The 14379-nt window shown below is 34.4% G+C and overlaps 2 protein-coding genes across 4 annotated transcripts in view; both read left to right on the top strand.

Moving 5' to 3' along the window:
• Positions 1-2973, top strand: part of LOC135848365 (uncharacterized) — a 32293-nt gene extending 29320 nt beyond the window's left edge. Inside the window, exons 5-10 of the mRNA XM_065368267.1 lie at positions 1442-1588; positions 1676-1822; positions 1942-2088; positions 2210-2314; positions 2396-2491; positions 2653-2973. Of these exons, the coding sequence (XP_065224339.1) occupies positions 1442-1588; positions 1676-1822; positions 1942-2088; positions 2210-2314; positions 2396-2491; positions 2653-2683 (673 nt within the window). The 3' untranslated portion in view covers positions 2684-2973. The remainder of the gene's footprint in view (positions 1-1441; positions 1589-1675; positions 1823-1941; positions 2089-2209; positions 2315-2395; positions 2492-2652) is intronic.
• Positions 2974-4819: 1846 nt separating this feature from the next.
• LOC135848322 (uncharacterized) lies at positions 4820-12394 on the top strand. Of its 3 annotated transcripts, none has more exons than XM_065368228.1 (15): positions 4820-5006; positions 5362-5488; positions 9272-9376; positions 9463-9609; positions 9690-9836; positions 9942-10088; positions 10163-10309; positions 10399-10545; positions 10613-10759; positions 10838-10984; positions 11087-11233; positions 11358-11504; positions 11632-11715; positions 11839-11934; positions 12087-12394. In XM_065368228.1, the coding sequence occupies exons 2-15, from the start codon at positions 5397-5399 to the stop codon at positions 12175-12177; spliced, it is 1791 nt and encodes a 596-aa protein (XP_065224300.1). In that variant the 5' UTR covers positions 4820-5006; positions 5362-5396; the 3' UTR covers positions 12178-12394. The 3 variants fall into 3 exon arrangements, with proteins under 3 accessions (XP_065224300.1, XP_065224307.1, XP_065224294.1); XM_065368235.1 differs by lacking the exon at positions 4820-5006 and adding an exon at positions 5125-5143; XM_065368222.1 differs by lacking the exon at positions 4820-5006 and adding an exon at positions 5166-5275.
• The last annotated feature ends 1985 nt before the right edge of the window (positions 12395-14379 follow it).

Genomic DNA, 14379 nt, shown 5'->3' with positions numbered 1-14379 from the left:
AAATTTTGAAACAGTTCTGATGGTTCTGGTTCCCATTTCACCTGACCTAAAAAAGCGGTTGTGGTGGTTCCATTCCAAACAGTTGTGGTTCCAAAACAGTTTTCAACCCTGTATAATACGTGTTTCCATTTCATTCTATGGTAAAAAAAAAAAAAAAACATTGATCTAATTCAAACATCGCTAACTCAAAATATACCAAAAATGAAGTTCCATAACTCGAACTCCGATAACTCGAAAACTTCAATAACTCAAAGTCAACTCTTTCTCCCTTCAGCTTCAAGTTATCGAGACTCCACTGTATTTAGCAAAGATGTACAATATTACAATATTAGAATACCACACTAAAATTAAGTACCTATTCAAGCGTACAGTTTCAAGATGGTGATATCTGACTACTCATTTCTGCAGTCAGAAACTGCCGTTTTGACAGTCAGATTCGCAGTCTGACTACAATCAACCAATCAGAAACGAGTATTTTTTTGAAATTCCAAGATGGCGGTGACTCGTCAGAAGACTGAGTGGAGATCTGAGCGTGGATCTGACTAGTCAGATCCACACTCAGAACCACAGTCAGATATTGCCGTTTTGGCAGTCAGAAAATACATTCTGACTGATATGTGGTCATATCCCTATTCAGATGCACTGTTGAAAAAATGCCGTTTTGCCAACCAGACTTGAGCTGCCCATCACTGTTGGTCACTCCAGTTTATCCAGACTGCACCCTAGTTTTGGTACCACTATCTTTTTGACCCTAAGTTGATCACATTTGGCAGCAAGTACTTTCATTGTTGTTACAAAATCCTTGATTAAAGGCTTTATCATTGTACTGTTCTTTGGTAATAGCGTAAAGGATGTAATTTCCATATTTTTTGAGATCAACTACCTACTTCACCAACCTTAGCACCTCTCAACTGTACTGCTACTGCAGAGGTCCTGGTTGCCAAAGGCTCATCTGAACAGGAGTGCAATACCCCTGAACATTCTGAAGTCTCGGTCAACATAATGGGCTAAGGCTAACCGCAGGTATTGTCTCATCAGATCATCCTCCATTTTCTCCAGGGTGAAGATCCCATTTAATCGGGTCTCTATTTTTCCACAGTTGGAGTGTTGGATTCTTTTTTCTAGTTCCTTGTCGGCTTGTTTGAGGACTTTCTCCACCCTGGCCAGGGTTATTGGGCCCTTCTGTAGGTAATCACTGTAGTCTGTAGGACAGTAGATGACCCACAGCAGCTGGTCCAACTGGGTGGTAGAAAGAATTTCTCTTTTATCCCTTGTAGTGCAAGTAGGGATGGCCCAGTTAATGGCCAGTGATCAACTGATCCATCGCCTTGTCACCTATGTTACATGCCAGATTTTACTGGTAATTTTCCTAAAGATGAATATCCACATCGAAGAAAATATTTCACTAGTCATATGGTTTCAACTACCTATGTATTAATAGGACTGCCAGTGAAGTACTAAAGAATCAAGTGGATCAGCTGCAAAGCACTGTATCATCTTTGAGAGATGAATTGAATACAAAAAATATGGAATTTCTCCGAATGAGAGAAGAATATACAAAGGCAACATCTGTAGATCAAGAATTGCGGTAATAATTCACTCACCTACCTTGTTCAAATGCCTCCAATAATTATTTACAGTAGAAAATAAAAATAAAATTTCGAATGTTTGGCAGGAATAATATTGAAAGACTGCAGAAAATAATAGATCAACATTTCAAAGTCGAGGCAGATATGAAAAATAAGTTGGACGTAAACACTAAAAAATTAGAGGAAGTTGAAAAAGATAGTACTAACGCTCATAGGGATAATGAAGATTTCAAGTAAGATGTCAAAATGATCAATAAATTTATTATACTTATTTACTTACCTACCATTACCTGGACAATTGAAAATGACTGATTTTTTTTTTCTAAAACCCCGATCTACCTACTAATTTCAGAATACAAATAGAACAATTGAAGCTTGCCTTAGAACTAAACATTGATATGGCACATCAATGCAAACAAGAATCTATATCAAAAGATGAAAAAGTCCGGCAAATGGAAAAAATGTATAAAGCTATGTCCGAGGAAATTAAAGAATCCAGGTGAGTGAGCTCAATATTATGTTACAATTAAGATCGCAGATGATATTGAATTGCTCTATGAAATTTTAGCATTATTCATAAAATTCTCTTGATGATTTTTTTTGTCTGGTTTTAACATTAGACTCAAAATGGAATCTTTTACATATCAATTGGGGAAATGGCAATACGAATGTACGAAGACGCAAGAAGAAAATGATGCATTGCAAACCGCGCATAGAATATCAAAGTAAGATAATTTGTTCGATAGGCCTACTTCAAAGTCTTCAAACAAAATTTTTCGTCATTTTTAATTTCTTTCTGGTTGCAGAGAATCCTTGTATACAAAAATTGATAAATTACGAGCTCAGCTTGAGACCGAGCAAGAGAAAGTTAGGGCAGCTGAGCAGGAAATTCAAACATTAAGGTGAGAAAAAAAGAAATACACTTACTTATTTAGCTGTACATGTACATACAATTACAATAATTGAATATCATTTTAATGCTCATATAATGAGCCTAATCATATACCTAATAAAGATTAGTTTTGAATATTGATTATTTTGAATTTTTTTTCCTGTTCATTAGAGGTCTCAGAGTTGACCCCCGAGATGATTGAAAACTCAATTCCGTACCTATGCCTGTTAATGACCTGATAAATTCGACAATTTGATTGATATGTAAGGTACCTCTACCTACCTATTTGTATCATTGGTTGAAGCATTCCAGTAAATTTAAGTCATTTCTGTGGTGTTTATATTTCAATGTTTTTGCATTTTGTGAGCTCATAAAAACTACCATCAGCTAATAAACTCTATCATATTGCTTAAATTGTAAATCGATTATTTTTTTTACGCAGAATCGTACCCACTGAATAAATAGGTACCTAATAAATGTTTATCAATTTAATTTTCTTTCTTCATTTCAATAGGTAGAGACCTAGGTAAAGGTAGGTAGGTATCTATTTCTTAATGCTTACTTGCAGGAGATTTAATCTCAGGGAATGATGTTGTCGAATCAGCATGCAGGGGTCTGAGAGGTCTCCTGTTGTAATTAGGAACTTGTAAATGAAAAACAAGACTCATATTGTATTTCCATAACTTGATCTTGAAAAATGTTAATTTTTATCAAAATTTTTTAAAAAAGTGTAATTTCTTCTGAAATGAATTCAAGTACCTATCTATCCAGACTAAAATGTTTCTTGATCATTTCTGAGAAATTTTGGACCATTGTGACAAGACTTTTGTGATTATTCTTAAATAAGTGTCACGCGACGATCTATGAAAATGTGCCACCACTTTTGTAGAAAATCAATTATTTCAACAGAAGTGTTTTTTGAATTTGACATTTGACCCAGAAATTGAGTCATGATTTTTTGGATTTTCGAAAAAGTGCAATTCAACGTATTGAAATGAGCTAAAATTCTGGCTCCGGAATACTTACCTAAGTTAATTAAATTTGGTAGGTATTCTGAAAAAATTCTCTTCCGCATTTTTGAAGAATTTTAAGCTCAAAATGATAACATGATTCTCGGCGGGATCGTTGAAAAAGTCTCATGCTTAACGAATCAAATTGACATTAAATTTTCTGCTAAATTCTACTACTTATTCGCAAAAAAAAAAAACGTTTCACGAGCATTACTGATGGAATTTTGGAGCCAAATGGGTCACGATTTTTGGTATTTTCGAAAGAGTTTCATTCGATTTACTTATCAAAATCAGTTCAAAGTTCACCGAAAAATCCAGTATTTTAACGAATCTAGTTTTGAGCATTTTGAAGAATTTTCGCTCAAACATTTTCTTGATTTTTGAAAGAATTTCATTTGATACAATGGGTTGTTAAAATTTCAAAAGAGAATTGTATACCTATATTTCAACAAAATTATTTTTTTTTTAGCATTTCGGAAAAAACAATTTTGAGCTAAAAGTTGAGTCATGCTTTTTTGGATTTTTAAAAAAAGTGTCATCCAACGAGTCAAAACGCTCTATAATTCCAAAATAAAGTCAAAATACTTATTCTGAAATTTTTTTTAGCAGTTTTGAAAAATTTAAAATTTCAGTAAAAAAATCAAAATTCTGATTAAAATGGTTTTTGAGTAGTTTTGAAGAATTTTGAGCAGAAAATTTAGGCATGATTTTTGATTTCGAAAAAAAAATCATGTGATCTACTTAAGTATCACAATGAGTTAAAATTCCAGTAGAAAATCAAATATTTCGACGAAAATAGTTTTTGAGCAGTTTTAAAGAATTTTGAGCTAAATTCAAGTCATAATGTTTGGTGTTTCCGAAAAAGAATCTTTCAACCTTTCAAAATAGGTTATTTTATTTCATTGACGAACTTTGAGCCAAAAACGCTCTACACGAAACTCGAAAATAAGTAGACCATTTAGAATTCATTTCCTGCGAAAAATGGCTAGGAGATACCTGAGAGGATAGAGCGGATCTGATCAACGAGAGGAAAAATGGGAAATTCCTCTCAACTTCACACGGTTTCAGAAGTCTGATTTTGTACCCTTTTAGAAAACATGGCAGACTTCGATGAAAAATTAAATAATACCTCGGTAAATCAAAACTTGAAAAGGTTCTTATTGTTTTTCCCATGCACGGATCGGATCCTTTCTGCAAAGAACTGAGGAGGGACGAGGGAAAATTTATGTGATGACCTAATGGGAAATTTTACGAACGGCCTGACGAGTTGCGGATCGCGCGCATAAATATGCATGCCGCATGGTAACAATTTACATTTGATGAGGAGTGGGAATAATACCATGGTCGGTCCGTTTTCGCTTAGGTTCGAGATTACAAATTTTGTTTATTCCTCTCGTCGGAAATTTGTTTAACGAGTTAGTTGTTATACTTACGTATTAGTTGAATCTGAATCCATTTCTGTGTATATTTATTTGCAAAATTACGTGCCGGTGATTTCTTTTTGACGATAGTGACGTAAGTACCAAGCAGTTATCAGTCATATCTCATTATAAAAATTGATAAAGGCGAAATTGCAATTGTGTCAAGAAGTATAACTACAAAGTATACGTGTACATTTTATTTTAAATTGTAATATAATATACATTAGCGAAGTATGTATAGCTTATACTTCTAGTGTAGGTAGCCCTGTACTCAGCTACTCACCTATCCATATAATAGAAGCCTAATTATATTTCATACTTCAACATTTTGAAAAATGTCCAATCATGCCCTCAATCCTATAGGTGCATATCTGCATAAATTATAATGCATGTTGACGACTTTTTACAAAAGTTATAATTAAATTATACTTATCAATGTATTTCCGCAGATTTGATTGTAAAGGGGAGGTGTTGTCGTGCAAAAATGAATGAAAAGTGTGAAGCAGATGAAACTGAGCAGTTGACACCAAAGTGTGAAGAATTAAAAGCGGTGGAAGACAAATGCGATAAACTGAGGTAGGTAATGACTACCTACCTATACCTAATATTACACATGATCATAAATAGGTATACTACCTATATCAGAAGGGTCATCATCGAGTCATATATGTACCTAACCACTCGAGGATGGTATCGCGTACAAATCAACGCATACCCTTAGGGTAGATGTAGAGAAAAAAACTGTCGGGAGGATTCTGATGTGAGTATAAACGTATGTAGTTCAGACCTGAATTTCGAATAGAAAAATGAAAATCACTCAAAAAAAAAGTACTTACTTAAATAAATGGAGAATTTTCAAAAAATTGTAGTTTTTTCGTTCAAGCTCCCAACTCAACTTTTTTGGGGGAGGATGGTCCACTTCCAAGAGATAGCCTTTTTTAAAATCAGGTTTGTGTACCTTGTGGCGAATTCCCACGTGATCTCTTTCCTTCTATTCTGCGTGTCCTTGAACAGTCAGCTTCTCTAGGTTGTCTTGCCCCACTATATGTCCGAAATATCTCCGGATCCTCCTTCTTATAATGGTGCTGAGTCTGTCCTTAACACCTAGTTCTTCCAGTATTGACTTGTTTGTTCTTTTCTTGGTCCATGAGATTCTGAGCATTTGTCTATAGCAGTACATTTCGAATGCATCTATCAGGCTCTGATCTGTTTTCTTCACTGTCCATGTTTCCAATTCCAAGGCGTATAGGAATATTGAGAATACAAGCATTTTTACAATCTTTAGTTTTGTTCTCTTGAGGATTCCATGGGTTTTCCAGATTTGTTTGAGTTTTCCTACTGCTATTTTTGCAATTGATGCATGTCTTCTTATTTCATCTTGTGAACCCCCATTGTTGGTTATTAGGGAGCCTAGATAGCAAAACATTTGTACCACTTCTATTCCATCTATCTCTTACAGGACTGGGATTACGATTATGAACATTTGTTAATGTTACCGAATTTGCTAACTCACATTTTTTTCTGTGACTTTTTGTCTCTCATTAAGTTAAAGAATAGTTAATGAATTCGCTAACTGTAATTAGAGCCTTAGAGCCATACACCGACAGCAAAATGATCAGTGGTGGCTATGGTAAGCACAGCACTGTGGCGGGTGGCAGAGCTGATTCTAGCGGAAGGTGTTGGTCTGACTGCAAAATTTTCACTCAGCGGCGGCTCAGCCAGCTACAAAGTTGAAATTTTGGGGTAATTTTTTGTAAATTATAAAATTACCGTCAACTGTATACAATGGACGAATAATTCAACGTCGAAAATGAGGCAAAAGGTGATATGTGATATGGCTAGATTTTGAATGCAGAATCCTGGCAACCTTCTGCTCATGCGCCAAACATGAAGTTTGTAGTGTCCTGATTGGTCAGGTGCTGGGTGAGAGAGAGAGATGGTTCAACGTTGCTGTTGCTACACAGATGCAGTGGTGCTAACTGCTAATGCTAACCTTAATTATTTTAATTACAATTATGGTTTCACTCCAATTTTTCCTTGAAATTTTTTGGTTTTTGGTTCTGTTTTGGTTTTGAAATTCAAAATTTCAGTTTTTGGTTTCAGTTTTGATCTTATTTACAAAATTTTGGTTTCAGTTTCGGTTTTCGTTTTTTTTTTTTGGTTTTACATCATTTTTTTTCAAATATCTTCAATTCAAAGTTTTTCAATCTCATGGAAACAAAGTATAGTAATTTCATAATAATTCTAAAAAAGTATATATTTTTCAAGAACAATAATTAGGTAGATATATAATTTTTTAATACATAAATTTGTAATCAAAAGTCAAAAAAGTGAAAAAATTGCAAAAAATAAATGGCCAAAAAATGTACCAAATTTTAAAAAATGAAAAAAACCCAACCAGAAAACCGAAATAAATTATATCAGTTTCAGTTTAGGTTTAGGTTTTGGTTTCACTCACGCTGCTTCATTATGCTTGTTATGGTTTTTTTACGGGTTTTAAAAAACCTATGAAATTTTGGTTTTTTTCTTCAGTTGGGGTTTGAAAATGGCTAAAATTATGGATCTTGTTCTGGTTTTGGTTACAGTTAGCACCCCTGTGGCCTGCACAGTTGACGTCGCTCATAACTACTTGTAACACTACCAACTACTTTACCAACACTACTAAACTGGCGCATGCATCCAAAATGTGGCTGTCATATACTCCAATTTGAATTATTTGTTCATTACATACAGTTGACAAAAATTACCCCAAAATAAAAATTTGTATGCAAAATCAAATTCAACTTCTCAAAATACCTATTTTTTTCAAGCTGAGAAGAGAGGCTATTTTTGTAGTGTGTGGCAATAACAAAAAGTTTTAATTTCTGAAAAAGTCAAAATATTTGAAAAATCCCCCTAAAATTTGCTAATTGAGTGAGTTAAACTGACTCAGCTGAGCAGATTACTTGGCAGTGGCTGAAGTAATTTTTGAAATGATGGCGGCAGCTTGAAAAATGTTTGAAAAATTGGTGGTGGCAGCAACGCAGTGTGGCGGCGCAGGACTCTAACTGTAACAAAAGTTCATAATAGATACCCACCTCAGGTTGGTTGTCATTCGCCCTATCTACCATCATAATCTTGGTCTTCAATTTGTTTACCTTCAGACCTCTGGCTAGGCTAACTTGTTCAATCTTGCCCATGATCTCCTTCACATTGTCAATGTTTTCATTCAGTATTGTGGTGTCATCTGGATGGCCTAATATCAAAACCGTGTAACTCCCAGTTTCACTTGATTCCTGTGTAAAACGTTCTTTTTAACTGTAACACTCCCTATTGTACTTGAATGCTTAAATAAAAAATAGGTAACTGAGGGTAACAGTCACCTTCAGTTACCTACTTTTTATTTGAGCTTTCAAGTTCAATAGGGAGCGTTACAGTGAAAAAGAACGTTTAACACCATCGACCTTTTAGTTAACCTAGATGACTACTCATACGCTAAATTATCCCACTGGTTATGTCACCAACTTTGTGGATTTCAAATTAGAAACAAACGCATCTGCGCATGTCTCAGGAATTGATGCTTGTGAACAGTAAATGGAAACACCACCTGCACTCCCACTTCCACCACTAATCCACTGACAACAAAATACACACACGCGTTTCCTGAGACATGCTCAGATGCGTTTGTTTCTAATTTGAAATCCACAGAGTTGGCGACATAACCATTGGGATAATTTTGTGTATGAATGAGTAGCCATCTAGGTTAACTAAAAGGTCGATGTTTTACACAGGTATCAAGTGAAACTGGGAGTTACCTGGTTTTGATATTGGGCTATCGATCTGCGAATGTCATATTCAATAGTTTTCTGCCTCCTAGTGTATTAACTGCTTTCTGCTTTCTTTCATCCATCTAGAGCTTCCCTCATTAAGTATCCATTCTCCATATGCATTGAACAGTATTGGGCTGAGGATGCATCCCTGCCTCACTCCTTTTGAAGGTCTTAAAGTGATCAGTCAGTTCTCCTTCTTCCTTCACCCATGAGTTGTTGTTTTTGTACAGGTTCTTCATCAGGTCTATCAGCTGTCTAGGTAGGTACTCCCATCTTTCCAAGGTTTCCCCACAATATCTTCCACTTAACATTGGCAAAGGCTTTTTCATAATCAATGAAGCAAAGGTACCTAGATGGTTTTATTGAATTCTCAAGCCTTTTCAATAATCTGACAAATGTTGAGGATTTGTTCTCTTGTTCCTCTTTCTGTGACAAAACCTGCCTGTTCTATTGGTATTTGAGGAATTTAGGAGTACCTTGCTGGTGTGAGATATCAGAGAGATTGTTCTGTTGACTATTGAGCTATCTTATTTTGACTTTTGTGTCACAGCGAGAAAACCCATGAATTGAAGGAATTATACAGTCACTATATCAAAGTTGCCAATGAATTGCATACCCGTAGAGAACAATTTTGGAATGAAACAGAAGAATACAAGTAATAAATTAAAAATGAATATTCATGTCAAACATTTCAGAAAATACTTCAAGTTATATAAACTGCTTTATTTGATTCATCAATAGGAACAAAAACGACATATTGGAGCGTCGTGTAAAAGAGCTTGAGAATTCCAATTCTGATTTAAATATTTCATTAAAAATAACTCGTGAAGAATTGGAACAAATCAAAATAAATCTTCAATCTGTAATATCGGAACGTGATGAATTAAGGTAGGTATATTCAACAATCAACATTGAGTACGATCATAATCACTTCTACTTGATAAAACTGGGACATTTGGTTCAAACAGGGGAAAAAATGCCGAATTCGAAGATTTGGCAGGACAGCTTCGAAATTTTGAATCCAATTTATCAAATCAGTCAATAAAATTAAATGCAGAATTGCGAGTCTTGGAAATCAAGTGTAAAACTGTAATTTCAAAATGCCAAGAATTCTGGTAGGTAATAAATACTTAATTGAAACTGATTATTCTGATCAAACATTCTCAGAAAATATTTATACTTCATGAGTCATAAATAAATTGCTTTATTTGGTTCAATAGGGGAAAAAACAACGAATTAATGGATCAGGTGCAACAGCTCGAGAATTCGAAATCCGATTTAAACGAGCAGTTGGCAAAAATTACTGGAGAATTCCAAAAGACGGAAAACGATCTCAAATCTGTGGTTTGCGAACGAGATGAATTAAAGTAGGTATACCTATATCAAAATATACCTCGCTTGCTATTCTTGATTAACCTGACTTACCTATTTGGTCCACTAGAAGGGAAAATAATCAATTCAAGAATCAAGTAGAACAACTTAAAAATTCTGAATCCAATTTATCGAGTCAGTTGGCACAAATTACTGAAAAATTGCGAGTCATGGAAAACAACTATAAAACCGAAGTTTCAAGATGCAAAAAATTCAAGTACATACCTAATTTATTTTTATATTCAAACCAAACATTACCAGAAAATACCTCATCGAGTCAATTAAATGCCTTATTTGGTTCAATAGGGAGACGAACGATGAATCATTGGTACACATAGAACAGATTGAGAATCTTCGATCTGATTTAAATAAGAAGTTAACAAAGACTAATGGAGAACTGCGTGCGATGGAGGAAACACATAGATCTGTACTTTTAGAACGTGATCAATTGAGGTAAGTGTATTTGAAATATTTCGGTTAGAGGTCTATACCTAGCTTGCTCATTAATTTGGCTCAACAGAAGAGAAAATGGCGAGTTCAAGAATCAGGTGGAAGAACTTCAGAATTCCGTATCTGATTTATCCAGTAAGTTAATAAGAGCTGCTGAAGACTTGCAAGTGAAGGAAAACGACTATGAAACTGCAGTTTCGCAATGCGGAAAATTAGGGTAATTTACTCAAAGGTAAACATTAAGATCAAAGAAAATATTGCATTAGGTACTCAAAATGTTACAACTGTTCAATAGGACTGCAAATGAGCAACTAAGAATTCAAGTGGATCAGCTACGAAGCTCTGAATCATCTTTGAGAGGTGAACTGAATACAAAAAATATGGAATTTCTGGCAATGAGAGAAGAATATACAAGGGTATCGTCTGTAGATCAAGATTTGCGGTAATAATTCATACACACTTACCTACCATGTGCATGTACAAATGCCTTGAATTGAATAAATTAACAATAGAAAATGAAAATAAAATTTAAAATGTTTGGCAGGAGTAATATTGCAAGACTGGAGCGTAGAATAGATCAACATTTAAAAGTTGAGGCAGATATGATAAATCAGATGAACATTAACACTAAAAAATTATTGGAAGTTGAAAAATATCGTATTAAAGCTGATCAGGATAATGAGGAGTTTAAGTAAGATGTCTAAATGATCAATAAATTTATATGTAGGTACCTATATCTAGGTACTTACCTACCTATACAGTGGACAGTTGAAAATAATTTTTTTTTTCAAAACCCACCAACCTACTAATTTCAGAAAACAAATAGAAAAATTGGAACTTTCATTAAAACTAAACGTTGATATGGCACATCAATACAAACAAGAATCTAAATCAAAAGAAGAGAAAGTTCAGCAAATGGAAGAAATGTATAAAGCTGTGTCCGAGGAATTGGAAAAATCTAAGTAAGTGAGCTCAATAATTATGTTACTTGAGAACACAGATGATATTATTGAATTGCGCTATCTCATTTAGCATTCAGTGATAAAATTCTCTTGATGTATATTTTCTTGTCTGGTTTCAACATTTTAGACTCAAAATGAAGAAATGCCAATCCCAATGTGAATTGGAGCACCAGAACAATGATACATTGAAACTCGCGCATAAAAGAATGGAGTAAGATATCTTTTCTTCGATGAAAATATAGGCTTACACAGTTTTCAAAGCTTTCAAATACTAGTAGGTAGATACAATTTTTTACTACCTATTTTTGATTTATTTTCTTTCTGGTCACTGCAGACAAACCTTATACGAAAAAATTGATAAATTACGAGCTGAGCTTGGCACCCAAGAAGCGAAAGTTGAAGCATTCGAGCAGGAAATTCAAAAATTGAGGTGAGAAAAAGGAAAATACACTTACTTACCTATACTATCACAATACCTAATCGAATACCATTCTATTCGTATGCTCTATAATGAGCCTATAATGAAGATAGCTTTGAATATCTAATATTATTGATTATTTTGAATTTTTTTCTGTTCATTAGAGGTCTCAAAGTTGACACCCGAGATCGATTAATTGGATTAAAAAATCAATTCCATAGGTCTGTTATAGACCAGATAAATTCGACAATTTGACAATTTTATTGGTATAGGTATCATTGGCCGAGGCATCCCAGTAAATCTAATAAGTCATTTTCTATATGGTGTTTACATTTCAATTTTTTTTGTATTTTGTGAGCTCATAAAAACTACCATCAGCAAATAAACTTTATCATATTGCTTAGATATTAAATAGATTATTTTTTTATTTATAGAATCGTACCTACAGAATAATAAAATGTTTATAAATTTATTTTCTTTCTTCATTTCAATAGGTGTCTCTATCTATCCATTTCTTAATGCTTACTTGCTCTGAAGGTATATTTTCAGAGCGTGATGTTGTCGAGAATCATCATTATAGTGATCTGGCGAGGGAACCTCTCGAGGTGTCTCACTCCGATCTGAACGGGACCGCGATTTTTGGAAAGAACATAGTCTAAAACCCCCAAAACCAAATTTTCAGCTGCCCAAGTTCACTTTTCGATTTTTGGCGAATTTTTGAAAATTCAAAATTGACTGTTTTTGGCGATTTATACTTTTTTTTAAAAAAAAAAAGTACGTACTTGATCAATAAAAATGGTCAAAATAAGTCCAAAAAATAATATTAATTATCCAAATCCAAATTTCACCATTTCCAGCCATTCTGGAGCCTCCAGCGCGATTTTTCAATTTCTACAGAATTTTGAATTTGCTCCAGAAGGCGTGAATATGCAGTTGGGACCTAAAAATCGAGTTGTATATTATACTCGACCTGTTTAACGAGTTTATCTACATTTGAGTCGATTTTGGAGTGACACCTCAAAAGTGGTTTTTTGACCAGCTTTTTTAAAAATTAAAAAATCCAAAAAATCAAAAGTTTCCCGTTTGCGTGGAAATTTTCGAAATTTGCGCGAATCGCTGTATTTTGTCTATAAATAACTCCCCAAATCCCAATTTCACGATTTCTAGCCATTCTGGAGCCTCCAGCGCGATTTTTCAATTTCTCCAGAATTTTGGATTTGCTCCAGAAGGCGTGAATATGCAGTTGGACAGCTAAAAATCGAGTTGTGTATCACACTCGACTTGTTTAACGACTGTATCCACATTTGAGCCAATTTTGGGAGTGAACTTGATTTTTTGGATTTTTTAATTTTGAAAAAGGCTGGGCAAAAAACCACTCTTCAGGTGTCACTCCCAAAATCGGCTGAAATGTGGATAAACTCGTTAAACAGGTCGAGTGTGATACACAACTCGATTTTTAGCTGCCCAACTTCATATTCACGCCTTCTGGAGCAAATTCAAAATTCTGGAGAAATTGAAAATCACGCTGGAGGCTCCAGAATGGCTGGAAATCGTAAAATTGGGATTTGGGGAGTTATTTATGGAAAAAATACAGTGATTCGCGCAAATTTAGAAAATTTCCACGCAAACGGGAAACTTTTGATTTTTTGGATGTTTCAATTTTGAAAAATGCTGGTCAAAAAACCACTTTTGAGGTATCTCTTCCATAATCGGCTGAAATGTGGATAAACTCGTTTAACAAGTTGAGTGTGATACACAACTCGATTTTTAGCTGCCCAACTTCATATTCACGCCTTCTGGAGCAAATTCAAAATTCTGGAGAAATTGAAAATTCTGGAGAAATTGAAAAATCGCGCTGGAGGCTCCAGAATTGCTGGAAATGGTGAAATTTGGATTTGAGTAATTAATATTAGTTTTGGGACTCATTTTGACCATTTTTATCGATCACGTACGTACTTTTTTTAAAAAAATGCATAAATCGCCAAAAACAGTCAATTTTGAATTTTCAAAAATTCGCCAAAAATCGAAAAATGAACTTGGGCAGCTGAAAATTTGGTTTTGGGGGTTTTAGATTATGCTCTTTCCAAAAATCGCGGTCCCGTTCAAATAGGAGTGTGAAACCTCAAGAGGTTCCCTTGTGAGATCTCTTACTTTAAATGAGAACTAGGAAATGAAAAATAAGAATTATCGTATTTCCATAACTTGATCTTACAGATGTTGATTTTCGATAAAATTTGAAATTAATTCACATTTTGCTTTTTAAAAATACCCTCTTCCCTCTTTGAGGGATAATTTCTCCCCGCCAGGAGTATCTCCGAAGCTGCAAATTTGTCTGAGTAACAAATTTTCAACTCACTGAAGGTTCCTGTTGAATTTGGTCAAACTCCTCCGACTTTTTTTTGTGATTCACCTACTAGATAGCTCTTTCAGCATTTAAGCATTTTTTTGATTTCTAAA

Source organism: Planococcus citri, chromosome 1 (assembly GCF_950023065.1).
Source record: "Planococcus citri chromosome 1, ihPlaCitr1.1, whole genome shotgun sequence".
Lineage (NCBI taxonomy): Eukaryota > Metazoa > Arthropoda > Insecta > Hemiptera > Pseudococcidae > Planococcus > Planococcus citri.
Note: the sequence above shows the minus strand (reverse complement) of the source record. Positions and strands in the feature narration are given on the sequence as shown.

Coding starts and splice junctions, on each gene's coding strand:
- LOC135848322 (XM_065368222.1), top strand. CDS start 5,248: ATGTCCAATCATGCCCTCAATCCTATAG. Junction 5,276..5,361: donor TCATGCCCTCAATCCTATAG/GTGCATATCTGC, acceptor GTATTTCCGCAG/ATTTGATTGTAAAGGGGAGG. Junction 9,610..9,689: donor TCGGAACGTGATGAATTAAG/GTAGGTATATTC, acceptor TGGTTCAAACAG/GGGAAAAAATGCCGAATTCG.